This window comes from Phalacrocorax aristotelis, chromosome 1 (genome assembly GCF_949628215.1).
Source record: "Phalacrocorax aristotelis chromosome 1, bGulAri2.1, whole genome shotgun sequence".
Classification (NCBI taxonomy): Eukaryota; Metazoa; Chordata; class Aves; order Suliformes; family Phalacrocoracidae; genus Phalacrocorax; species Phalacrocorax aristotelis.
In genome coordinates this window covers 166,123,101-166,149,737 of record NC_134276.1, presented here as the reverse complement: position 1 = coordinate 166,149,737, position 26,637 = coordinate 166,123,101, and the positions used below count along the sequence as shown (strand labels likewise).

At 41.1% G+C, this 26,637-nt stretch overlaps 2 protein-coding genes across 8 annotated transcripts in view; one reads left to right on the top strand and one right to left on the bottom strand.

Annotated features, from left to right (window-relative positions):
- Positions 1-26,370, bottom strand: part of ANKS1B (ankyrin repeat and sterile alpha motif domain containing 1B) — a 450,718-nt gene extending 424,348 nt beyond the window's left edge. For all 7 annotated transcript variants that reach the window (XM_075080262.1, XM_075080270.1, XM_075080279.1 and 4 more), the window contains exon 1: positions 26,177-26,370. In XM_075080262.1, the coding sequence (XP_074936363.1) occupies positions 26,177-26,310 (134 nt within the window). In that variant the 5' untranslated portion in view covers positions 26,311-26,370. The remainder of the gene's footprint in view (positions 1-26,176) is intronic.
- Positions 2,607-7,194, top strand: LOC142051114 (uncharacterized). The gene is made up of 2 exons (XM_075080302.1): positions 2,607-6,021; positions 6,449-7,194. Exons 1-2 carry the CDS (start codon positions 3,326-3,328, stop codon positions 6,483-6,485), a joined length of 2,733 nt encoding a protein of 910 aa, XP_074936403.1. The 5' UTR covers positions 2,607-3,325; the 3' UTR covers positions 6,486-7,194.
- Positions 26,371-26,637: the final 267 nt, after the last annotated feature.

Sequence of the window (26,637 nt, the reverse complement as noted above, 5' to 3'; positions counted from 1 at the left end):
GTACATACAACATGCTGACAACATACAGTCCACACGCCACAGTTCATGGGCAGATTATCTGCAGACAAACAGGGGTACAGAGACATAGGAACTGTCTGCATAAAGCCAGTTTGGATCTAACAGCACTTCTTAGCTAACTGCATGCAGTTATAATGCTTCCAAAGCTAGCAAGGATCTGGAAAAATTGTGGTCACATTTGCATGACACTGAATCTAAGCTAAGAAGTCCTGCTAGACCCAAGCTTGCTCTGTGTAGATTTAGAGCGGGTATCATTCCTCCACATATGTGAATCTAAGCAGAGCCATACATAGATTATTAGCTCGCTCTGTTGACCCTGACACAGATAATGTCATCCACAGATAATACAGGTGAGTGTTACTTCACCATGCTTCCCAGTGCTCCTGGGTCTGAGAGACTCTAAAAGTGCTCTCTCCACTTCTACAGCTCTGTGCCTAGACTTAAGATCTTTCAAAAGCAGAGAGACTTAGGAAATGGAGTGCAGAAGTACATGACCTTGATCTTTGCAAGACAGCTTTTTTACCCATTACATTAATTACCTCTTTCTCAAGACAATTGCAAGCTGACTGTAAAGAACTTCCCTTCCATATGTCCTCTTTATATCTCTTCTAAATATGCTCATCCATACTTACATTTTAACTAACAAAACCATCTCTCCAGATTTGTTATTACTCACTGAATTAGCCAGTCTGTGTACTTTTCCTCACTCTTTCTTTTCTATGCAAAACATTAATTATCTGTGCTGGTTTTGGCTGAGAAGGGGTTAATTCTCCTCACTGTGGGGGTCAGCTACCTTTCCAGCTTCCCGCGCTCTGCCGCGTGGCGTGGCAGGGGGGGCTGGGAGGGGCAGGGCCATGGTGGGGGCGGCTGACCCCGACTGGCCAATGGCAGGTTCATTCCATACCATGTGACACCATGACCAGTATATTGAGGGGGGGCAGTGGCAGCGCGCGGGCGGCGCGGCGTCGGGTCGGCGGGCGGCGAGCGGCTGCGGCGCGTGCGGTTTGTTCCGGCGGTTCGTTCCCCCTCTCCCCTCCCCTCCCTTCCCCCCTCCCCCGGGGCTTTGCGCCTCTCGTTGTTCTCCTTCACATTGCATTTCTACTGTTGTTTCTTTTAATTTTCATTATTAAACTGTTCTTATCCCAACCCACGAGCGTTACCCTTCTGATTCTCTCCCCCATCTACCGGTGGGGGAGTGAGCGAGCGACTGTGTGGGGCTGAGCTGCCGCTAAACCACGACAGTCTTTTTGGCGCCCAACGTGGGGCACGAGGGTTGGAGATAACAACAGCTGCTGGTCACAGCACCATGTTGTCCTTTTTGCAGTGGGTGTTAAAAATCGGTGTTGGTTGTTTGAGTCTGCTGTGTTCTGCTGTGATTAGTAATGTTTTGCCTACGAGATTTGTTATACAAACACTCGTTTTCAGCTTTACCTGGTATTTGGGGTTTTTGCTGAAACCGTTACTGTACTTCGGATACCACCTTGTTGAGGCAATTAGCAATTATACCTCCTCCTCTGAGAGATTTTATATGGAGGAAATACAGAATAATACCTTTGCAACTTTGTTCTATGATGTCTGTGCCTTTGTTACAACAACGTTTTTGTATCTTGAACATCCTTGGGTGGTTAAGGTGCAGTCATTGTTAGTTTTTGGGCATGTTGTTTTGGTTTTGACTAAGCAACTTAAGAATATCACCCAGAAATCTGCCCCGAGGCTTGATAGTTACGAGTGGCAGGGCATGTGGGATAGCATGGGCAAATACCTAGGGCAGTGGGCACCCCCAGTGTTTTGGAGTTTCACCCCCGAGCAAGTGCAGAATCCTAAAAAACTAGTAGAATATTTGGAGAAAGTATGTTGTTACGCTGGGAACTCCAGAGAGACACAGATAACTGCAACGTGCTGGGGTCTGGCCCATGCATACCGAGCCCTGCTCAACAGTATTCAGTGCCCCCAGGGGGAAGAGAATGTCTCTGGATTGAAATGCAAAGTGACTGGCACTGTAGGCAATCCAGCCCTGACAACAGGCACTGCAGCCACTCAAACCCCCACAACAAGTACCGGAGCTAGCTCAGAAAATAAACCCGTACCAGTATCAGTTGCCCCCATACACAAGACGAAATATTGGAAGCGGACATCAACTCGTTTAGAACGGGATGATGAAGAACCAGGGCCATCGCGGGGAGAGGAGGGAGAAGTAATAAATGAAATAGAGACCACCCGATCCCTGTCCTTAAGCGAGTTGCGAGATATGCGAAAAGATTATAGCCGTCGTTCAGGTGAGCACATTGCCACCTGGCTGCTCCGATGCTGGGATAATGGGGCCAGTAGCCTGGAACTAGAGGGAAAAGAAGCCAAACAATTGGGATCCCTTTCTGGGGAAGGGGGCGTTGACAAAGCAATTGGAAAAAAACCACAAGCCCTCAGCCTCTGGAGGCGACTCCTGTCTGGAGTGAAGGAAAGGTATCCCTTTAAAGAAGATGTTACATATCGCCCAGGAAAATGGACAACTATGGAGAAAGGCATCCAGTATCTCAGGGAATTAGCTGTGTTTGAGGTGATTTATGGTGACCTGGATGATCAACGGTCATCCAAAGATCCAGATGAAGCCGAGTGCACACGACCCATGTGGCGGAAGTTTGTACGGAGCGCACCATCTTCGCATGCAAACTCATTGGCAGTGATGTCCTGGAAAGATGACGAGACACCAACGGTGGCAGAGGTGATAGATAGGCTCCGGGATTATGACACAAATATCTCTTCCTCGCTTGTCTCTGCTGTGGAGAAACTATCCCAAGAGGTCCAGCAACTCAAAGAAGATCTGTCCTACTCCCCACCTCGACAGAGCAGTGTCTCAGCTGTTAGGAATAAGCGTCCTTTGGCTCAAAGAAGGGGATACACACCACGGGCCACCCTATGGTTCTACCTGCGTGACCACGGAGAGGACATGATGAGGTGGGATGGCAAGCCTACTTCGACCCTACAGGCACGAGTACATGAACTGCAAGGAAGAACAGTCACTCAGGGAGGCTCTTCCAGGAAAGCTGCTGCTCCAGTTTCCAGCGAGCAAGTCCCCAGACAGAGGAGTAGAAGCGCAGATTTTATTTCTAAGTGTAATAGAGGGACTCCTGATTCACATTTACAGGAAGTGAGTTGTGACTGCCATGATCAGGACTAGAGGGGCCCTGCCTCCAGCCGGGTGGAGGAAAGGGATAACCGGGCTTACTGGACTGTGTGGATCCGATGGCCTGGCACGTCCGACCCACAGGAGTATAAAGCTTTAGTGGACACCGGCGCACAGTGCACCTTAATGCCATCAAACTATATAGGGGCAGAACCCATCAGCATTGCTGGAGTGACAGGGGGATCCCAAGAGCTAACTGTATTGGAGGCCGAAGTGAGCCTAACTGGCAATGAGTGGCAGAAGCACCCCATTGTGACTGGCCCAGAGGCTCCGTGCATCCTTGGTATAGACTACCTCAGGAGAGGGTATTTCAAGGACCCAAAAGGTTACAAGTGGGCTTTTGGTGTAGCTGCCTTGGAGACGGAGGAAACTGAACAGCTGTCTACCTTGCCCGGTCTCTCAAAGGACCCTTCTGTGGTGGGGTTGCTGAAGGTCAAAGAACAACAGGTGCCAATCGCCACCACAACAGTGCACCGGCGGCAATATCGCACCAACAGAGACTCTCTGATCCCCATCCATAAACTCATTCACCAACTGAGGAGCCAAGGAGTCATCAGTAAGACCCACTCACCCTTTAACAGTCCCATATGGCCAGTCCGGAAGTCTAATGGAGAGTGGAGACTAACAGTAGACTATCGTGGCCTGAATGAAGTCACTCCACCGTTGAGTGCTGCTGTGCCAGACATGCTAGAACTTCAATACGAACTGGAGTCAAAGGCGGCCAAGTGGTATGCCACAATTGATATTGCTAATGCATTCTTCTCAATCCCTCTGGCAGCAGAGTGCAGGCCACAGTTTGCTTTCACATGGAGGGGCGTCCAGTACACCTGGAATCGACTGCCCCAGGGGTGGAAACACAGTCCTACCATTTGCCATGGACTGATTCAGACTGTACTGGAACAGGGAGAAGCTCCAGAACACCTTCAATACATTGATGACATCATTGTGTGGGGCAGCACAGCAGAAGAAGTTTTTGAGAAAGGTGAGAAAATAGTCCAAATCCTTCTGAAAGCTGGTTTTGCCATAAAACAAAGTAAGGTGAAGGGACCTGCACGAGAAATCCAGTTCTTAGGAATTAAATGGCAAGACGGTCGTCGTCAGATTCCAATGGATGTGATCAACAAAATAGCAGCCATGTCTCCACCAACTAGCAAAAAGGAAACACAAGCTTTCTTGGGCGTTGTGGGTTTTTGGAGAATGCATATTCCAAATTACAGTCTGATCGTGAGCCCTCTCTATCAAGTGACCCGGAAAAAGAATGATTTCAAATGGGGCCCTGAGCAACGACAAGCCTTTGAACAGATTAAACGAGAAATAGTCCATGCAGTAGCTCTTGGGCCAGTCCGGGCAGGACAAGATGTAAAAAATGTGCTCTACACTGCAGCCGGGGAGAATGGCCCTACCTGGAGTCTCTGGCAGAAAGCACCTGGGGAGACCCGGGGTCGACCCCTAGGGTTTTGGAGTCGGGGATACAGAGGGTCTGAAGCCCGCTATACTCCAACTGAAAAAGAGATATTGGCAGCATATGAAGGGGTTCGAGCTGCTTCAGAAGTGGTTGGTACTGAAGCACAGTTGCTCCTGGCACCCCGACTGCCAGTGCTGGGCTGGATGTTCAAAGGAAACATCCCCTCTACACACCATGCAACTGATGCTACGTGGAGTAAATGGGTTGCACTGATCACCCAGCGGGCTCGAGTAGGAAACCCCAGTCGCCCAGGAATCTTGGAAGTGATTATGGACTGGCCAGAAGGCAAAGATTTTGGATTATCACCAGAGGAGGAGGTGACACGTGCTGAAGAAGCCCCACTGTATAACAAACTGCCAGCAGATGAGAAGCAATATGCCCTGTTCACTGATGGGTCCTGTCGCCTTGTGGGAAAGCACCGGAGATGGAAGGCTGCTGTATGGAGTCCTACACGACAAGTAGCAGAAACTGCTGAAGGAGAAGGTGAATCGAGCCAGTTTGCAGAGGTAAAGGCCATCCAGCTGGCCTTAGACATCGCTGAACGGGAAAAGTGGCCAGTGCTCTATCTCTATACTGACTCCTGGATGGTGGCAAATGCCCTGTGGGGCTGGCTGCAGCAATGGAAGCAAAGCAACTGGCAGCGCAGAGGCAAACCCATCTGGGCTGCCACATTGTGGCAAGATATTGCTGCCCGGGTAGAGAAACTGGTTGTAAAGGTACGGCATGTGGATGCTCACGTCCCCAAGAGTCGGGCCACTGAAGAACATCGAAACAACCAGCAGGTAGATCGGGCTGCCAAGATTGAAGTGGCTGAGGTGGATCTGGACTGGCAGCATAAGGGTGAACTATTTCTAGCTCGGTGGGCCCATGACACCTCAGGCCATCAAGGGAGAGATGCAACATACAGGTGGGCTCGTGATCGAGGGGTGGACTTGACCATGGGTATTATTGCACAGGTTATCCACGAATGTGACACATGCGCTGCAATCAAGCAAGCGAAGCGGGTAAAGCCTCTGTGGTATGGGGGACGATGGCTGAAATATAAATATGGGGAGGCCTGGCAAATTGACTATATCACACTCCCACAGACCCGCCAAGGCAAGCGCCATGTGCTTACAATGGTAGAAACAACGACTGGCTGGCTGGAAACATATCCTGTCCCCCACGCCACTGCCCGGAACACTATCCTGGGTCTTGAGAAACAAGTCCTGTGGCGACATGGCACCCCAGAGAGGATTGAGTCAGACAATGGGACTCATTTCCGAAATAGCCTCATAGACACCTGGGCCAAAGAGCACGGCATTGAGTGGGTGTATCACATCCCCTATCACGCACCAGCCTCTGGGAAAATTGAAAGGTACAATGGACTGTTAAAAACCACACTGAGAGCAATGGGGGGTGGGACATTCAAGCACTGGGATACACATTTAGCAAAAGCCACGTGGTTAGTCAACACGAGGGGATCTGCCAACCGAGCTGGCCCTGCCCAGTCAGAAATCCTACATACTGTGGAAGGGGATAGAGTCCCTGTAGTGCACACAAAAAGTATGCTGGGCAAAACAGTCTGGGTTCTTCCTGCCTCTGGCAAAGGCAAACCCATTCGTGGGATTGTTTTTGCTCGAGGACCTGGGTGCACTTGGTGGGTGATGCGGGAGGATGGAGAAATCCGATGTGTGCCTCAAGGGGATTTGATTTTGGGTGAAAACAGTCAATGAACTGAATGGCACAATGTGAACTGCTATATAATATTGTGTGTCACCTCTGTGTTGTATCAATGATATCAGAGTACGAGCCTCCCAACCCATGGAAGATCAACTATGAAACAAGCCGTGCAGCAGTGATGGAACGATGACTGACTCGGTATGCAGCAACCCAACGCCACACACCATCTCTCCCACCCGGAAAGACTGATACAACAGATGGAGCCCAGAGTCATGGACTGCGTGAACTCAATGGACATTTTAATGGACATTTTACAGGGAAGATCCATGAACTAAGGGAATGATGTCTGTGTATTATGTTAAAGGATGGGAAGGGGAGGGGTGGTGGTTGGTACGGTTGTATTGCATCATATGGGACCTGGGCATGGTGTAAGTGGTATGGAATAAGGGGTGGAGAATGTGCTGGTTTTGGCTGAGAAGGGGTTAATTCTCCTCACTGTGGGGGTCAGCTACCTTTCCAGCTTCCCGCGCTCTGCCGCGTGGCGTGGCAGGGGGGGCTGGGAGGGGCAGGGCCATGGTGGGGGCGGCTGACCCCGACTGGCCAATGGCAGGTTCATTCCATACCATGTGACACCATGACCAGTATATTGAGGGGGGGCAGTGGCAGCGCGCGGGCGGCGCGGCGTCGGGTCGGCGGGCGGCGAGCGGCTGCGGCGCGTGCGGTTTGTTCCGGCGGTTCGTTCCCCCTCTCCCCTCCCCTCCCTTCCCCCCTCCCCCGGGGCTTTGCGCCTCTCGTTGTTCTCCTTCACATTGCATTTCTACTGTTGTTTCTTTTAATTTTCATTATTAAACTGTTCTTATCCCAACCCACGAGCGTTACCCTTCTGATTCTCTCCCCCATCTACCGGTGGGGGAGTGAGCGAGCGACTGTGTGGGGCTGAGCTGCCGCTAAACCACGACATTATCTTATTCTTCGTGCGTATTCCAAAGCAGCTCCATTTTAAATCTGAAGCACTTGAGTGTTAAATTCTCTTGTTTACCATACATTAAAAAGAAAGGCATTTCTGGACATGTGATACCCATCCAACACAATCAGTAATATCACCAAAGTCAATCAAATGCTTGTGAATCTAAAACTTTTCTCTCTCTACTGCCAGTAATCCCTAGTTACACCTTTTTTTCTTTTCATTGGTAGCTGTCATCTAAATTATCTCTGAATATCAGACATTCCCATCTTCAGCTCTTTTCTTAATGTCTGAAATACTTCATGTTCCTTTCAGATATTTCTCCATAGGCTTTTATTCTTTCATGAACTTAAGTATAATCAGTCAAATACTCCAGCAATTCTTTAGGATATTTGCTATTATTACTATGGTAAGTCTCAGTTAATAAAAAAGAGTATACAACCCAAGCAGATTTCCATATTCTAAGTAGAACACGTCTTCTCTATTTCACTGTTTTCCTTTTTAATGTTGGATAGGATTATGGGTGACTTGTCCTGTTTAAGTCTACTCATACTTGTCATTGGCTCATCCTCAGTGAGGAACACCAATTTTTTTGTAAACAAATAGATTAACTTCTCTCTTTTCCGGCTACTTCCCTTTGTCACTATATCCTTTCATCTAACTATTTCCAGCTCAATGGGCAATGCTTCCCGATTTGTGTTTTGTATTACTTTGTTTCAGGCGATTTTCTGTATGCTTTAAGCTGGTAGAGAGAGAGAAAAAGAAGGAGGCAGAGAGATAATTTGGATAGAGAGAGATGGGGGAAGATAAGAGAGGTGGACAGAGATGGGGTGGATGGAAAGATAGATAATGGAGAGAGTGTGAGAGTGTTGGGGATAGAGAGGCAGCGAGGGGGAACAGGGAGGGGAGAGGTGGACAGAGAAACAAAGAGAGAGGTATGGGGGAAAGGGAGAGAAAGAAAAGGAGATACTTAAGAGACCTCTGTGCTCTGAATTGATATATTTCAGTAATGCTATATTTTAATGAACTGTCAAAACGAACAGGAATTACTTCAGCAGATGAAAATTATTGTACATATATAAAACTTCACCACGGACAAGAATGGACTGATGATACCCATCTGAAAAGGGAACAGTTCTAAATCTCGTTTGGTGCCTAAGCAAATCAAACCTATGACTGATACTGCATAATTGTGTAGTTCTTCCTAGGTCTATAAAAATATAGTCATAATACTTTGAGAAGTTGAGTTCTGTACTTCTTTGAAGTCCATGCCACAGAAAAAAGAAAACTCCAAGGCCACTTCAAACAGTATTAAGATTTCTGAAGCTACCACCAAAGCTCTAACACATTACCTACTCATTCAAAAAAATCACACAAAAATAATGTAGTTGAGAAGAGTAGTTTAGAAAGGATTCAATATAGTGCAAACAGAACACTCCCTTACTTTGCAACATATTGCCTTTACAATCCAGTAAAGTGTTTGACTTCCACTTTTCCCATTTTTGAGAATTCCACTTTTCTATGTGAAACTTAAAGTAAGATTCATTCAGAAGTGGGGTTTTTTTGTTTCTACTTTTTTAAAAAGGAAAGAACAGAATGTGGAACTCAAGACTGCTGGATTATGAGATGATTAAAGTCCCCCTTTACCATTGCTCTGTTTTCCAAACAAGCGTCCTGACCAATAATGCTTGTAAGTTTTGTTTTTAAGTATTTTTGAAACTATTTCAATACATTTATGTAACTATATATAATCTTTGGACCAGGGAAAAAGTGTGTGTTGGGTAAACCAGTGGTTAGAGAACTCTCTTGGGGTCACAACAGACCAGTGACTTAAACCTGAGTCTCCACATCAGAGGTGAATGATATGGTTATCATCTTAACTACTGTTTTGGATTCTCTTACACTCCATGTAATTTCTAAGCTGAGACACATATCACTACAAGGACCATAAAAACTAGTGCAGTTCAAAGGAAAAAGCTGGTATTTCTTCATTAAATCTGGCTTTAAAAAAAAAATAGAAACCTTTATCTACTTTAATTTTACTACTTGTTTCAGTAGGATTAGCTGCCCTTCGTGGCGATGTCACACATGCATGCACACCTACAGACATACAGACACTTCTACTTTCATGAAAAAAGATAGGGCTGAGGGGGAAAGCACATGTACCTTCAGTGTCATTGTATCATTTGAGGAATGCGTGCGTGCCTCTAGGGAAAGGAACACCCTCTTTTCACTGAAGCATAGATCTACAAAATTGACACGCAGCTACCGAACTGTGACTGTGCTCATTTCCAGATTTTTCAAGGTTTCCTCTATAGGCAGGACACCATGCAAATTTACTTGCAAAACTTCTTCACTATGTTTTCTCCTACTTGCATTATTTTCTGGAGGATGGTGATATCAGGCCCTGTCTCATTAGCATTTAAGTAACATCCCTAAACAGAAAAAAGTGTGAAGAGAAAGTGAACAGTTATTTACATTTATGTCTTTAAGCTGTAGTGGAAAATACTAACCTACTGAGAAAATGATAAGCCAGCTCACTATTGATTAATAGTGGAACACATAAACACAACTTGATAGTGTTTCAAATGGAAAAGAGAATCTAAGGATCGAAGTACTGACAGAATTTGAGATGTGTAATATTTAGCACAAATGGGAGCAGTAACACTCAGTTACACAGTATCATTAATATGTTCAGTGTCTAGTTACAGAACACATTGCTATTAGCCAAAATACATTTTATGTTCACTTGGAATGTGAATTAATGTTTAGGTGTGCAAGTCTTCAGCTGTTACGCTAAAGATAAATCATCACAGTTTAAGCCTGAGAATCAATTTTAAGGTATGCATGGCAAACTTCTCTTTGGGTACAGTAATTGCTACACAGAGCATATGGTTACTGACCAAAAAATCTGTTCAAAAAATCAAACAATCTCTTCAATGTGATGGAAAAAAATCAGATACTGTATTACATACAGCCAACTTCCGCACAGCAACACAATCCCAAATTAAAAGACAGATTATATTTCAAATGAGAAGTTAAAGTCAGGCCATTATTTCCTCTTCTGACAATTTTTTAGGTGGGTCACAAATCACTGGTCTTAGTCCAATGTGTTTGCTTACAGTTTTTTCAGCATTTTCAAACCTAGCTAAATCTTTTTGCATGACACCCATGGAAACTAAACTAAAAGCACTTTTAGAAAGAAAGCAGTTCTTCATAAATTAACTAAGAGTGTTTTAAACATCAACTTCAAATGAAAAACAAATATTTTAACCATTCCTATTACTGTCAAGTTCTGTATGCTTCGATGTACAATAATGAGCCCTAATAGAGCTGCAAAGAGAAAGAGATTTGTCATCAAAACTATAGCATCCGCCTGTGATGATGTGCATGTTAGGCCATGTGATTAAAATTGCATATGATTAGAAGAATGCACTGAGCAGTGCTAACACAGACAGGACAGCTCCCTTCACTGCTCTGGTAAATCTGCACTCACTTAAATAGTTCCGGACAACTCCCTGTGTGAGTGTCGATCCAGCTGCTTTGAAAGGATCTGCTTTTTAGTTACAGTTAAAATAAAGCAATCCTTTCCAGAGTTTCATATGCTTTACAGGAGGCTCATCTGATGCCCAATTTGTGTGGTAGTGCAATAGTCTGAAATTAATCTGGTATATAGACTGCTTTCTATGGAGCTGACAAAGGAAATCCCCAAAGATCCAAAAACAACTGAAGATACATTTCAGGAATTTAATGAATTGTCATTTTTACCAAAACATTTGTTCTCCTCAGGAAGATCTCAGCTGTATTCTGGACTTTTCCAAGAATCTCAGAAGACTGTAAAAACGCATGCTGCATGATGGTTACTGAAACTACTGACAATGCCACAGCATCTCAAAAGGCAAGTGAAATTTGGAGAGAGATGTGTACTATGAGCTGACCTTCTGGAATAATTGTTCTTAATTCCTCTTTAGAGTTTATTGGGAACTTATCCAGAAATGGTGACATCTTGTGTAATTTAAGAAAGTCATATTTTCAAAAGAGATTTGAGTAATGAGTTACTATGAATTGAAGACTAGCCAAAGTAGTATACTTCCTTCCAAAGAGGTCTAGACACTCTGGCTCCATCCTTTAAAGAGTAATCCTGAGGCCTGCTGTCTCATTCTCTCCTGAGTTTTTTTTTAATCCAAGAACACATTTACACAGAAATACCACAAAGGGACTCAGCTCCTTCCTTCTGCCTTTTTTTCAGAGCTGGTGGTTTTGCTTTTGGCATTTTCCCAAGTAGCTAGGAAGATTCATTCACATATGCTACAGGTCTGTTAGACAAAGACCAGACAACATCCAACCACTCGTGTGTATTTTCTTGTCAATTTCTAAATTAATTTATTTGCCACTTCTTCATTTTCATCAGTCTTTGAGGAAGGTTCTAAAGGTGGAACTATTCCTTTCTCTCCAGGAAGTTATCATGCCCCACTTCCCGAACAAATCCTGTACCCCTGATCTTATCACTTCTGCCCAGCGTTGTGTCTGTTCTTTCAAGCTTCCCAATGAATTTTTCCCTGATTATGTTCTACTTTTCCATGCCATTGTCAAACTGAGTTGCCTTCTGCATTCTCTAAAAGCATTAACTTAGATTTTCAATCTTTTCATACTGGACTCCCTGGCCTTGGGGTGAGTATCTGCAGCAAGGTCCTCTTTTTCAAGGTTGGCATAAGAAACTTCAGAATTCTTCACTTCCTTACTTTTTTCCCCTTTTCAAGCTGGGTGTCATAGTGACAGAAAGGAAGGGAAGAAAAACAGTTATACTGAGAAAAGGAGGGATGATGAGGAGACAAAATTCTATGAAAACAATATTTAGTTACTGATGGAAGGGAAGAAAAGCTCTGTTTGTCTCTTACCACTGTTATAATTAGCTGATTTATTCCCTGGAGGTTGTGTATTGAAGTAGGCAGCCTAACAGAGAAGATGCTCCCTTGGCTGCTTGAAAAGCAGACACTTCTTAGCAACCTCACTTGCTTTTCTCAAAACTTACTTCCTGAGTCTGTGCCCTGTTATAACCAGGTGAGCTTTAAAGCAAGAGGAGGAGAAGCAAATGTTGCAACAGTTCATTTTGTGCAAAAACTATTATGCCTTGGAAACACATCACAAGATTTCTGTTGCTGTTACTCCTTTTCCGACACATATACCTATGTAACTCTTACACAGTTTTGGAACACTTAAATGATTCCTGTTGCAAGGATACCTTCTCATAACTGCTGCTAAGTGCCTAGGTCTCAGAGTTCTTGTATACCCTCAAGTTTGGTCTAAAGAGTGAAGGACCTTATGCTTAAAGTCAACTCCAAGTATGATTAGTAAACTGACAACAAAAAGCCTATTTTTCCATTATACAAGCCTCACCAACAGAAAAATTAAGTTTTTGAGTATCTCTCATTGTTAAAACAGTCACATCACAGACTGGCTCAATTTTGTTTAGCCACGAGAAGAGTATCTAGTATTTTGTGAGAAACAGGATTAAAATATTCAAACAAATAACAGTTATTCCTAAACACTAACTGAAGAAGTCACTGGTCTAGTTTGACAGCGAGCAATATAAGCCAAAGATTCTTCTTCTGATTATATGAGACACATTCAACATGGGAAAATACAGGATGAAAAGAAAACTCAGCATGGCCAAGTCTTTTTCTCACAAATTAACACCTTAGAAGTATTTCTGAAATCTATCACATTTTTGTGTTTTGTTGCCGAGAGCCCTTTAACTATATAAATTCCCAGATCCTTCCTTTCAGCAAAAATGTACTTGTTTTAAACTATTATCTTTCTTTAAATGATTTTTTTTAAAAAAAAGGAACAAAAGATTGCAATATTTTCAAATCTAGTGCAATCTACTTCCATCTTAACATGAAGATTTTGGCACGCTGCACACTTGGAGTGGAGAAGCAAACATCCCAAAATAAACTACTATTCTTTAGGGGCAACTCATTAAGCAGTGGCTTTTTAGATGTAGAAGCAGGTGTAAAACACACATGCAGATTGCTTGACCAAACATATGGAACTTTAACCCTATGAAACATTGGCCACTTTAATCCTTGAACTGAAGAAAGCATTATGGTGGGTGCTTTTTAAGTACATGCTTCCATCTCTTCAAAGTAAATTTGCCTTTCAACCAGTGTATTTCTTTAAATAACAGCCATATGTGATCTAGATCAGAATGAGTGGCAAGTAAAGGAACCCTAGCCTGTGAGGTTCTGGCTCTCACTGCATTTCTCATGACTCCACTCCCTCTGGATCAATAGTCCACCTCTAAACCCAGCTGATGCCCAAGCCTGAACCTGCTTCCCAAGATCAGTTTCCTGGAATGTAGAAGAGATCAAACAATGGCATCATACTGAGTATCTCTCATCGTTTCTCCAGGATTTTCTGAAAAATCTGCATCTGGATCCAAATCCTCTTTCTTGGTTGCGTTTCTGGTATTCTTCACCATAATTCAGAAAGTGCACAAAACTAGTATCACAATAACGTCACATTCAAGCACTAATATTTTTAGATATTACAGGCAACTCCAAACTAATCACATATATTCTTCAGATCACACAGTATGGGTGTGCCCTCAAACACTGGCATTATGTCAGAATTCTTGGGCCTGGAAGTATATAACGAAGTTTTCGTTTTATCTTTCTTTCGTTTATTCTTGCCTGAATAACAGAGACATAGAGGCTGAATGCTGAAGTTTCTCTCTTTTGGTTAAGCAGTACCAACATGGTAAGTACCAGTGACCGGGACTGGCTCCATCTACTGTAAAGCTTACTCCTGAAGTAATTAATTAACTCTGAATTGCCAGTTTAAGAGGGGAAATGATACACATCCCATATATGCCTTGAAATATCTTTCTAGGGCATGACATATAAGGGGAAACATTTCATCACTGGGGAATGACCTTGCTCTTTCCTCAATAACTTTTTCCCACAAAAGAAGAGAGGAAAGTAACACCCTTCCCCTATGTGCAGCTGTTTCACTTCCATCTTCACAAATTACTTTCAATGAAGTTTGACTTTCCTTGCCTCACCTTTGCTGTTTCAGGTAATATAATGGGAATCTTGTTCAAATGCGTATCATTTCTTGTCAAAAAGAAAAAAAAGGAAAAAAAAAGAAGAAGAAAAAAATCCTCCAGCACCTCTAATTCCACATCATTTTTTATAAGGATACTACATACACATCAGGAGTTGTATTTTTGGTAAATCAATAGAGGTATCTCCAAATTCATGTTCTGTTCATTACCACACAGGTAGTCTATAACTACATTCTTAAAAGAAATATATTTTTCTGTTGTAAAATATATTTTTTCCTGTGGAAATATATATATAAATATATACAGAAAAAGTGCATTAAAAATTATTGAGGTTACAAAAGCAAGGATTATAGTTCTGGTGCTAAGTCATCTTGCTTACGCATATGTATTAGCCTTCATAATTACATTATTCCATACTATTTTTCCCTGTGCAATGAATGCTGATCATGGAACAGTTGAAGGCCTATCCCCTATAATGGGGATGACTGAATAAGACCTCTTTTCTTTTTTAAAATCAAAGGTGTGAAAAGGTGTGTTGGTATTTACTAAAACAATTACACAAGTGAAGAACAGGAAGAGCAGTTTAACATTGTACCACAGAACTGGATTCTATCCGTGTCTGTAGTCCAGAAACAAACCTCTGAACATCTGAACAGATCTTTATACATGTGAACATATAAAATGCTACTTAATTTATAGAGAATGTTCTTCACATACTTCATTAAGATGTGAAACCCTTCCTGTGAGATGCTACAAATGCTAAAAATTTGCATTGCTTCAAAGACCAATTGAACAAATGCATGGAAGAAAACTCCGCTGGAGCTATTAAATACAAAGACAATATATCTGTCTCAGAAAGCTGCTGTAGATTGTTGGAAGCTGTGAGAGTGCACTGGAGGAAGTATTACTTACTATATGCTTGCTTTGCTACCATATGCTTCTAAGACCAGCCTCTTAACTCCCAGTCACTACTGGAGAAGAGTACTTGGCTAGATTGACCTTTATTCTGACCAAGAGCCATTCCTATGTTTTTACACTAACTATATTAATACTGTGAAAACTGAGCTCCTTGTAGTCACCGGTTAGAAACACCAAGTCAGGGGATACTTCTCTCCATAATCTAACTGTGCTTCAGCTAGCATTTGTGAACTGCAGCTATTAAGACCCTTACTCAGTCACAGACATACTGTAACACTAAACTCATTAATGTTATGAAGCAGTCAGATACTACAGTGACAAACACCACCAAAAAGCCCAGGAGAAAAATTAATCATTCTTCTTCTAGAGAAGAGTTTGAATTGTGTGCAGTAAATAAGGCTTAGGGCTAAACATTGAATAGTAAGGATAAAAAATACTGAATAACTGCTTATTCAATGAGCACTGTCTATCGCAGGCTGCAACTGAGGTAAGGACCTTGTGAAAGAAAAGACTGCAGGACTGTGTCGTAAAAAAAAAAAAAAGCTTACATTCAGGAGGCTAAATAAAAACCGCACTGACAACCTTATTTTTACCATTAGCAAAAAACCAAACTAAAACTCCTGAAATTTCACCATGTGGTGTCATCTTGGCAAAACTTTACCAGATGATTTAGGATTTCTATATCCATCACAACAACCTCTTCCACTTAAACTAATGGAATGACTAATGGCACTTTATTAACCTCTGTCGATTTTAGCACTAAAAGAAAATGAGACAGTTTGTGAATGTATTTCACAAATATCTGTAATAGCAAGGTAATATGAAAATGTCAGGCTTTGAATTAAAATTATATTTCAGTGGATATACGTTTTCTCTTTATTCTGCTGAATGTAACTCTTTTTGCCCTGTTCCTTGTATCTTGTCTCCTAAACTTGGCTCTTCCACTCCTCACCAGTGCTAACTGCCATAGTCAACCAGTCTCAGGTCTTATCCCCAGTCTCAAATTCTTATACTGATTACCTTTACCAACCATTTCTAGCATTCCAGCCTTTTCAGACTTTTATACACAGCCTGCTTGCCAAAACGCTCCAAATACCCCTGTTTAGGTCTCTCTCCCTTCACCTATCTTTTAGCCACATCTCCTGACCCAGAACACATGCCAGTTCTATCGTTTTAGAGGCTTCATCTTCTGCTTATGTCATGACTCCTATGCTTCCGAAATCAAGACTTACATAGTCTACATGAAAGTAAAAATAGAGGGGATAGATTTAACTATTGTGACAGGCAAACAACAGATTTGTAACATAAACATACACTATATACCATATGCTTTATTTCTACATTTGGCATATTTGCTTCTCTGAAATGTTACTTGTGCACATCATGTGAGAAGATCCCTGGCAGATCATTAGACCACTTGGTTATGCAAGATACTGCTCTGCAATAAATGCACACAAAACAGGAAGCAGAGTGATTGCAAATTACTTATGAGCATAATCTGACAAATAAGCTACACAGATGACAAGGAGGATGTGGAAGTAGATAAATAATTACTTGAGAAAATTGAAAACTAAAAATAAGTGTAAATTACGTTTTTTAGGAAACCTTACCAACGACTTAATTGAGATTCTGGGGTCAAAGTGCCAATATTAATGCGGTGGGGGTTTTAATCTGCAAAAATAACCTAGACACACAGATTCACTACGTATATCTAGTGGCATCTAAAAATAGAAAACAATGACCCTGACAAGTCAACAAGTAAACATGGAAGACATTAAACTCCCAGGTAACTCCCAGAACTCCCAGTTACAAACACACTAGAAAGTTACATCACAAAGGTTTGAAATTCAGGCAATATGCAGAGGGAAAATACCTACTCCGGAAGATATTCCCAATTCTAATTATAAAATTCTGTTTGGTTTTTTTTTTTTTTAAACCTTCTCTAAAAGGCGTCTATTTCCTGGACAATTCTCATACAGCGTGAACATAAATACTTTACAACTTAACCTATTTCAGCACTTGTCTGGGCTATGAATGGTTAGGAAAAAGTCCACTCACCAATCACACCATTCTTGCAGTAGAAAGAAGTTACTAATATGTAAATTCAAAGACTAAATATGATACTGATGTTTTGTAATGACTAATATGAGAGAAAAACACAAAAAAATTGTTCAGCTCCAGCATAAGAGCCTGGTTATTCACTCCCAGCTGCAGGACTTCACAATGGCTTTGCCTGAATTTCATGAGGCTCCAATCAGCCCATTTCTCCAGCCTGTCCAGGTCGCTCGCAGTAGCAATTCTTCATATGAATTGTTTCTCCCCAATTTGGTATATCTACAGACCTGCTATACTTGATATATTGCAATCAATATTGCCCCTTGAATCCTGATGAAACCCTCCAGAAGACACCAACAGTTGGATTTTGTACTGTTGATCACATCTCTCAGAGCCACGAGCTCCCCGCTCATAGAAGCTTCCAGCCAAGTTTCCACCCATCTTATTCAGGCCATAGCTCACCATTTTGACTGAAAGAGACTGCTCTAAAGTAAAGTTAAACAGCATTCACGGTTCTCCCCTTGACCACAGAGGCAATTACCTCATTGTAGAAAGCAATTAAGGTTGGTCAGGCATGATTTGAGCCTGGTAAATCCATGCTGGCTGTTCTCAATCATGTTGTTGTCCTTTATGTGCCGGCAAATTACTTCCATGAGGATATGCTCTGTAACTTTCCCCAGGACTTAGGTTAGACCGATGAGCCTGATGACCCCAGAACCTTCCTCTTGCTCTTTCTGAAGGTGGGCATGACGTTTTCCTTTTCCAGTCATCAGAAACTTCCCAGGTTTGACATGATCTTCCAAAGAAAACAGTGGCCTCGCAGTAACATTGGTCCCTTGAATTTAAGCACTCCTCTGATCTTTCTCTACTGTGGGCACTGTTTCATTGCCACACAAATTTTGCTAGTAGGCTCAGGAACCTAGGAAAACACTTAACCACCGAAAGAACAAAGTAGAAAGGCCTTGCCTTTTCCATGTGCTTTGCCACTAGGTCTCCTGCTCCACTGAGCAGTGGGTCCACATCTTTTGCTGTCAACATATTTACTTTTGCCCTTCCCATCCCTCACTAGTTTCAACTCCATCTAAGGGTTTTCTAAGTCCATTCTTGCACACTTGGCACATTTGTAACAGACCTCATGTGATATATCATGCCTTTCATGTATTTTGCATCCATCTCTAACTTCAGCCATCCAGGATTCTGCCTCTCAACCAGATAATCAATAGATTATCTGTAGTACTTAATGTACTACTTCTGAATTCATCCAAATCAGCTATAAAATATGGAATGAGAGAAATTCCACCCATATTTTGTTTTAACCTTGCCATTTAAGTGGTCATTTATATATATATATATTATACATATACCTTCAATTAGAATTGTTTCCTGTTCTTCACTGAAATATTTTTACCTACAATATTTAAATTAGGGACGTGGTTCAGTTTGAAATAAAATCATCCACTATCTATCTACTTTGGGGCGAGCTGAATCACTCTGTATGCTCCCTAACTGTATTGATGAGATCTCCATTGGCTATAATGGGAACTTAGCTAGCACAGACATTGACACCTATAGAAACATAGCTACCACTGGGTGTTTTAAATTGGAACCAAATTCACTCAAGATGTCATTTTTAGCATTTCTTCTTTCTTTAGAAAACGTATGTGCAATAAATGGGAAACAGTGTAAAATGATTTAATAAAAGCACCACCTCATGAAATTAAATCTCACAGAACCTTTCTTATATTAGATACATGGACATTATTAGAAATTCATAGACGTTAAATTAGGTACAGAAGAGTTGTTATATCACTTCTTAAATGCAAAATGAACAAGTAATGAAAAGTAATTAAAAAGTAATAAAAGTCTTCCCATAAAGGCTATAAAGTTCAAACAAAATGTATTCCCTGCTTCCCAAAAGGATCCATGTACATTAAAATGTTATATCAGTAGGCAGGAATTAACACTGCTTACTATGTCATACACATTTAACATTAAAAGTTGTCAAAATATTTTACCTTAAAGTAATAAAAAGGGTTAGGATGTGTACTCTGATTGGAAGTGGCCAGCAGAAAAATTCCACGGCAGAAGGGAATTCCAGCTATGGAACTCTTGTACCTGTCACTTCCCCAGACGAGCAGGCTAAGCTTACTGAAGGAAAGGGAGTGCAAATGCACTCTACACTGTATTGTCCCTTAGGGATTATATACCAGTAGCATAAATTAAAGCAGTTTATAGGATGCTTCAACTAGTGCCTATGTCAGGGCAATGAAAAAAATGGCTTAGAGCTATAAGCAGTTCCTTAATAGCTCACCCATGAATACGCATACCAGCTGAAACTGAGGCTAACGAAAGAATCTACCTGTAGATATTTAGAAACATGGTTGTTCTTCTTGATCACTAGTGCAGTGACTGTGAAAATGCTTGTCATAACAGCATCTGTATTTGCTCATCATAACATTGCCAACCTTGACAAGTCACAAGATAGCAGACCTTTCAGATTACATCATTCTTAATTTTATTTCATTTATTTCCCCTTAGTTCTGCTATAACACTACCACTTAAAAGCAGCAATGTCATATATCAATTTTAAAAATTTATAAAGCAACATTAATCCTACTGAATTACCAAACTACTAAAATCATCAGTGTCAGACACGAGGGAAAATAAGATGGTGATCAAAATGCATTTATATGGTCCTCCACGGAGTCAGACACTAGCCATCTGGTGGCTAAGAATTCTAGGGGAATTCTAAAAGAATTCTTTTAAGTTACAGACACTTCAACTTTCTGGGGTTTTTCCTTATCTTCTCCGTAACATGTTTGTAAAATGTCTCTTATTTGTCTTCCTGACTCCATCACAAACTCCACCAGTCCGCCCACCACTGCTACATCCCATATCTTGACCCTGTATCTATGGGCAGGTAATATGACCTTGGTAGGTTTTACACTGGATCTACAGTTCTTGCTGGTCATTTTTTACATTAGGTCTAGCATTTTCGAAAATTAATAGAATATACTCTGGAACAATACTCAGAAAACAAAATCTGGAGTAAGGAGAAGTGAGACATTTATCCATAGAGATTAACTACAAAGGTGTAAATCCAGGATCATGCAGAGCTCCTGTGGAAGATTTATTACACAAACTTGGTGAATTGCCTTACCCTTAACAATGAGATTTCTACCAGATGTCCTGGATACTGCCCAATAATATTGTTACCCTTGTATATTGTAAATGTTTCAAACTTGCGAAGAAATCTAAGGAATTCCAAGAGTAAAATTTTGTCTAAACTTTGATTGAAAGTATTTAACAGAAATAAGAATTAAAAAAAAGTCTAAGAAAGGTAGAAAGTAACAAAAGGAAGGTTAAGTTTTAAGAGAGGCTTATACATTTGAAAGGGCAAACATGCAGAATCAAGGCAGCAATCAACTATCACTAATACCGAACAGCATAAACCAAGAGTCGTAGCGATCGTTAATTTGCATTTCATACTGAAAGACAAAAGCAAGAAAAATTCAATATGTCCCCAAAAGACTTAAGTTTCCTCTGTAACAGGATAAAGAAGGTAATTAGGGAATGTGGGAATGCCGGCCTCTGCCTGGGACATCCGTAAAAACCTCCATGTATTAATTAAAAAGTAGTGTAACTAAAATTAGAAATAAGCATAGACTAATTGGACAGCCCATTGACCTATACGTAACAAATAATTGCTATTATCTGCACCAGTTGTGTGAAACAAATACCTTCTAACATAGAAACAAGTGACCTCAAAAGTATGTAAGCCCAGAACCCTACTATTGCAAGCCTCATATAACACAATCCCTTTATAAAATCAACCTGAGAAAGTGTCTCTTAAACAATTTTATTTGTAATAAAAAAACAGAACTAGTGCCTTTATTTTTGTTGATAAGGTGATCCATTTGCTATTTAAATTATAAAGTGAAAACAATTTTGTTAAAATTTTAACTAAAGCCTCATAAAGTATTTCAATACTTCAAATACTTTCTGTGCTATAAGCCATTTCTAAGCGTGATCTGATTTTGCACAGGAAGCTGAATGAATCACAGGGCTCTGTAAAAGGACAGAAGATTTGTGTGGTTCTCAGCATGCGCTGAGGCCATCAGGCTAAACTGTGGCTTTGCTGCGAGCAAGACACTGCTCTGAGAAACAGATGAGGAAACAGATTGCAACTCACAGACTGACAATCTGCTTGCTAGGTTTCTTATACTTTAGAGGAGAAATATCTTGGTCCAGGCCTGTACATGGCGTAGCCACACTAAGTAAGGATAAGCAAAGAATGGAACCATTCCCTGCCACAGTCTGCCAAGTGTAGAAGGGCAAAAAAACAGCTCCATGCAGGCTGCTCCGCCCTCCCCCATGCTGTGTATGGCAGTAGCCAACAAAGAGCCAGAAGGGGCCAACTCACCTTTCCCTACTACTCTGTGCCAGTTCACATTAATTCAAATTCTGCCCCTTAGTCCTGTTAAAAATCCAAAGCTTTTTTAACAGGTAAAGTTTAGAGACTGAAATTAGCATTTAATTAAGAACTATCCACATATGACTGAACGTGGCAAAATGATATAAGGTCTCTGAGATACAGGAAAGCCTTCAAAGCTATTTTTCCGAAAACACTTTGAAAGAAATGAAGCCTGCCTATATCCAATAATGAACAACAGGTTGATCAATAAAAATACGCTCTGTATATGCAGATAATCAAATTAAGCAAATGAAAAATACCAGTTTTGTTAGGAACACTTTACTCTTTCTATGTGTTAAATCATTTGATGTACATTTAAGGACTTGGGATACGGGAACTGAGTTATATATTCTGTTAGAGGGACTGTGGGATTTCACTGTCAAGTTTTCATGGTTATACTGGAATAATATAAAAGCCAGTGAAAATATTTAAAAATCTGAAAATTCTCTTTGCAATCTATTACACACCTAAAAAACACATTTTGTTTTTAATATGAAACATAGTTAACATACTAATGTGTGACAATTCCAGAAGTGGAATCCCAGAAGAAACAGAGAAAAGAAACCTCCCTTACAGTTCAGTCATCTAAACTCTCAATGTTTTCTGAGGTATCCTCATTCTATAATAAAAGAACAGATCCCAGCCCTCCTCTACTGTTTTGGGTGGCAGACCATAGCCTATACACACATGTAACACATCTTCAGATGTCCTAGTGTATCCCACCTGGAATTTAGCTGCTTCTTCACAGGGCATGGTTCTTTGTTAAAGTCCGTCAGCCTACGCAAATGCCTCAGAAACTCATCGGCATCTAAAATGCCAAGAAATACCCAGGTTTAAGCAAGTAAATTACACTATGGCAGGTATTTCCTGAGGATTATACTTGCTGTAATATGTTGCAATGCTTTATGCTAACTTTTGCATCTGAGGAATTCACCCTCAGCATGTTCACCCACAATCTTTATATTCCATTGCAAGATATGGAGATTGAGGTAGGGGGCCACAAACTGACCCAGAGCCTTTCAATACTTCTCCTGAACTGAAACAAGTTAGAGTGTCCACACAGTCAAACATCACTGATTTGTTGTCATTGCTTTAAATAAATAAATTTGGGCATGAAGTCTTAAACGGTATCTATTACAGCTACCTGGATGCATGAGACTTCTTAATTAAGCATGTACCATTTCTATGCACTTCACACATACTCTGCTTTAAGCATGTGTTTAAATCCTCACAGGCATTCATATATTTATATGTGTGCTTAAACAGCCTTCTCAAACAGTGTTGTTTTCCTGAACTGTTGTCATAATTTAATATAATGACTTTTATGTTAGAAGTCAGTCCTTTAAAAATTAGATAATTTACTCTGCAATTAACATCAATGAACAGGTTCAACTATAAAACAACCATAAAATGCTAGCCCTATTTCCTCCCCCAAGTACCATAAAAGGCATCAAGAGTCAGAAAAAAAAATTGTTATAAAAAAGTAAATAGGAGCTCAGAGCTCAGATACTTTGTTCCTTTGTTCAGATAACAATCGATGTGTGTTTTCCAATTCATGAATATTAAACTTCATTCACAAGGTACATAATTGCTGCAAAGCAAATTTCCACACAAAAGGGCATCAAGCCATTGAGAGTTCAGCCACATAAACCGAGTTGTCTCCAGCACTTATAAGAAATCCAAAGGGAAAGCGTACTGCTACTTAGACCAACATATCAGGCACATTATTGGTCCATTTGTATGATCAAAGACTTGCACTTTTCCAAACTCACGCCAGGAACAGCATTGACAAAAGGAGAAAGAAAAAGCAACATGGGCCTTTCTCACCATAAAGGGACAGGTACAGTTCAGGGGCACCATTTTAGGAATCAAGCGATAATTATGATCCATGAAACACCAGGAGTCACTGTCAAACACAATGATTCCTAAAGAGTATGTAAAAAGAAGAAAAATATGTCCCTATATTTTTCTATTACTTTTTTAATTATAACTTTCAAACGCAGTATTTAGTCTAATAAACTGTATGTTAAAAATACTGGTATAGCTCTACTAGTAAGCTACTTCAGTTGGTTTTCTATTACAAAAATCTTCAGATTCCCTCAAATTCAAACTTTGATACCGTACAATTACGGCTTTTCTACAACTTTGCTATTGTCGGTAAGTGTTGATTTCCTGAAGAGGATCAAGAAGTTAGTATGATTCCCTTTCAGTACCCTCTTTTGTTTCCATGTGTTCTGCACCAAGATAGAGCCAACCTTAATCTTGCATGTCATTCTGGATGTAATCCACAATTACTGGCATCAGTTAGACCATGAAACATCTCCAAAAAAAAGGCATATTAAAATACCTAGCACATGTAATTCTTTCTTGAAAACACCTTCATTAATGCATACTAGCTTCTACTTTGAGCATTCCTGGTGAAGTCAATGAAATTATTAAGATTCCCTCTAAAAAGCATTATGTTTGATACTGTGTTAGATTGTGCCTGTTTATGCATCAATCCATTACTGAATTCTTTTCAAATGTATTCAGATAACTTACTTAAAATTAGAAATATTTTAGCAACTGTATGCTAAATTTTTAATTTTCTTCTTTGAAGTTATGTTTACAGAAGCCATACACATTCTTTATACATTTGTAAGTAACATCATAAAACCATGCATGTTTTACTTTGCTTTACTTCTCTTTAAGCTAAGTGCACTTCCAGAAAAAAAAACCACTACATTTGAGTTCACAACCTAAAATACTTAAATTCTGAGTAACAATGTCTGTCATGACCCATCTGTATATACAAAACACATGGTTAATGTATTCCGTATACACAAAGTAAAACACTGCTGTTTAGTAAGAAAAAAAAAAACCACAAGCAAATACACTCCTCTGGATATAGAGAACTTATGATATACAACATGAAAGTAAGAGTGCAAGAATATAGCACAGGCACTAGCCCTGAAGAAAGTCACTACACAAATCATGCAGCAGAACTGGATTATAAATGGCTAGTCATTGTACTGATGTGAACTTACTTCTGTACTTAGAAAAAAAAATGGGTATCTCATTTTAAGAAGACTTATATTTTAAATTCAACCAGTTATCTGGCATATTCCTTGCTAAGCAGCCTATTCAAGTACAGTACAAAACGCAATCGCACGGTCTGTTTTGATTTTGGTCTATCGGCTAGTAACCAAACAATGGTGCGATAACTAATTGGACTGGGGCACCACAGAACTTTGGTAAACTATGAATATCTAAACTGTTGTTTACAGCACTAAAACCAGCTTTAAAATAGCAATACTTTATAATGGAGTTTAAACAGGTATAATTTTGACAGTTACACTAAATTTCCTCTGATAGGGAACATTGAAATAATATAAATATGTTGATGATGAGGTACTGGCAATAGAATCACAAGTATATTTTCATTTAAACAATTTCCATTTCTCTAGGCCTCTTCTTTATTTCCAGAAAAAAAAAAAAGAAAAAACACAAACCAAACCAAAACCCCAGTTTATTCAAGTTCTAGGTCAACAGTGTTTGAGTTCATTTTGCCTTCTTTTGCTATGCCTAGTGTAGTATTGAACACTAGCACTGGACTGTGTGCTGCAGACCTTCGCTCGTTTGCATACTGTCAAATGCCGTAAATGCTTGTGATAATGCTCTTACTTAAGAGCATGATGAAACTTAACATCAAATCCATGCTGTAGGTTGCCTGAGACATGACTAATGACTGAAGTTCGGTCCTTTCACCCAACATGGCCAATAACCCAGTTTCACTCCACTAAATCCTGGTACCTTGAAAGTAATGCTGCTCTTACCTAACCTGCTCCGTAAGTTTTACACCTCCTCTGCCTCGATGATCTCTCATAAAAATGATTCCTTTTCTTTGTTTTGTAGGCTCATTACTACAGCATGCCTAATTTCTTCTGCAAGTGAGGGTAGCAACTATGGGTGAGGGTATGGGGTGAAGCTATGGCTTTTCACACAGAATTTCACAATGCAATGCCTTGTCTGTGATTAAGGCTTCCATCTGTGATTCAAAGTAGCAATTTGAAGATGAAATATCAAAGGAAGGGTAATTAGTATGTTGTGCATATCAGCCCAGCAATAAAAATGTAAGTTCTGCAGCACAGCTAGTAACAGAATGAACAAGTACCTTACAGACGCATTGAAGGCAAGAAATTCATGATCACTGTATTAATAAAATGACTGCCTGTGACTTTAAACACAGCCACACTTGTACTTGGCTAGAGAGTGAACCATTTATTGTTACTATGAAGGATGGAGGAATGGAAATGAAGATGAGAGTGGCGATGACGATGACAGGAGAGAAGAGGTTAATATCCCCGGCATCTGATGGGGAACGATGTCCCTACCTCAGTAAGCTGGATAAGGGAATAGCTCCAGATCCACTGCCCAGGATCCCTCCTTTCCTGCCAGAGAGGAGTTTCTCCACCAGAGCCACATTCCCAGTGCGAGCAGCTTCCAGCAGTTCCTGGTCCTTCCCCATGGTCAGGAACCAAGCAGCCCCCCACGCACCCGCCGCGCACCAGGAGAGCTACACCCCGGGCCCCCGCGGCCCCCTCTCTCCACCGAACGTCCTCCCCTCCCCAGAGCCTGCCTCAGAGCAGAGCACAGATTCCTGCAGTCCCTTCCACACCAGCAGGAGGAGCAGCAGGAGGGAGGAGGAGAATCACCTCCTCCTGGTTTCACTGGATCATTTCTGGGTGGGGTGTGGAAGAGAAGGGGGGGAGGACGAGGCCAATAAAGAACCTCCCCCCCACACACTCCCATGCACACACCCCGAGCCCCGGCCTGGAGGACGGGGCCGCGGAGG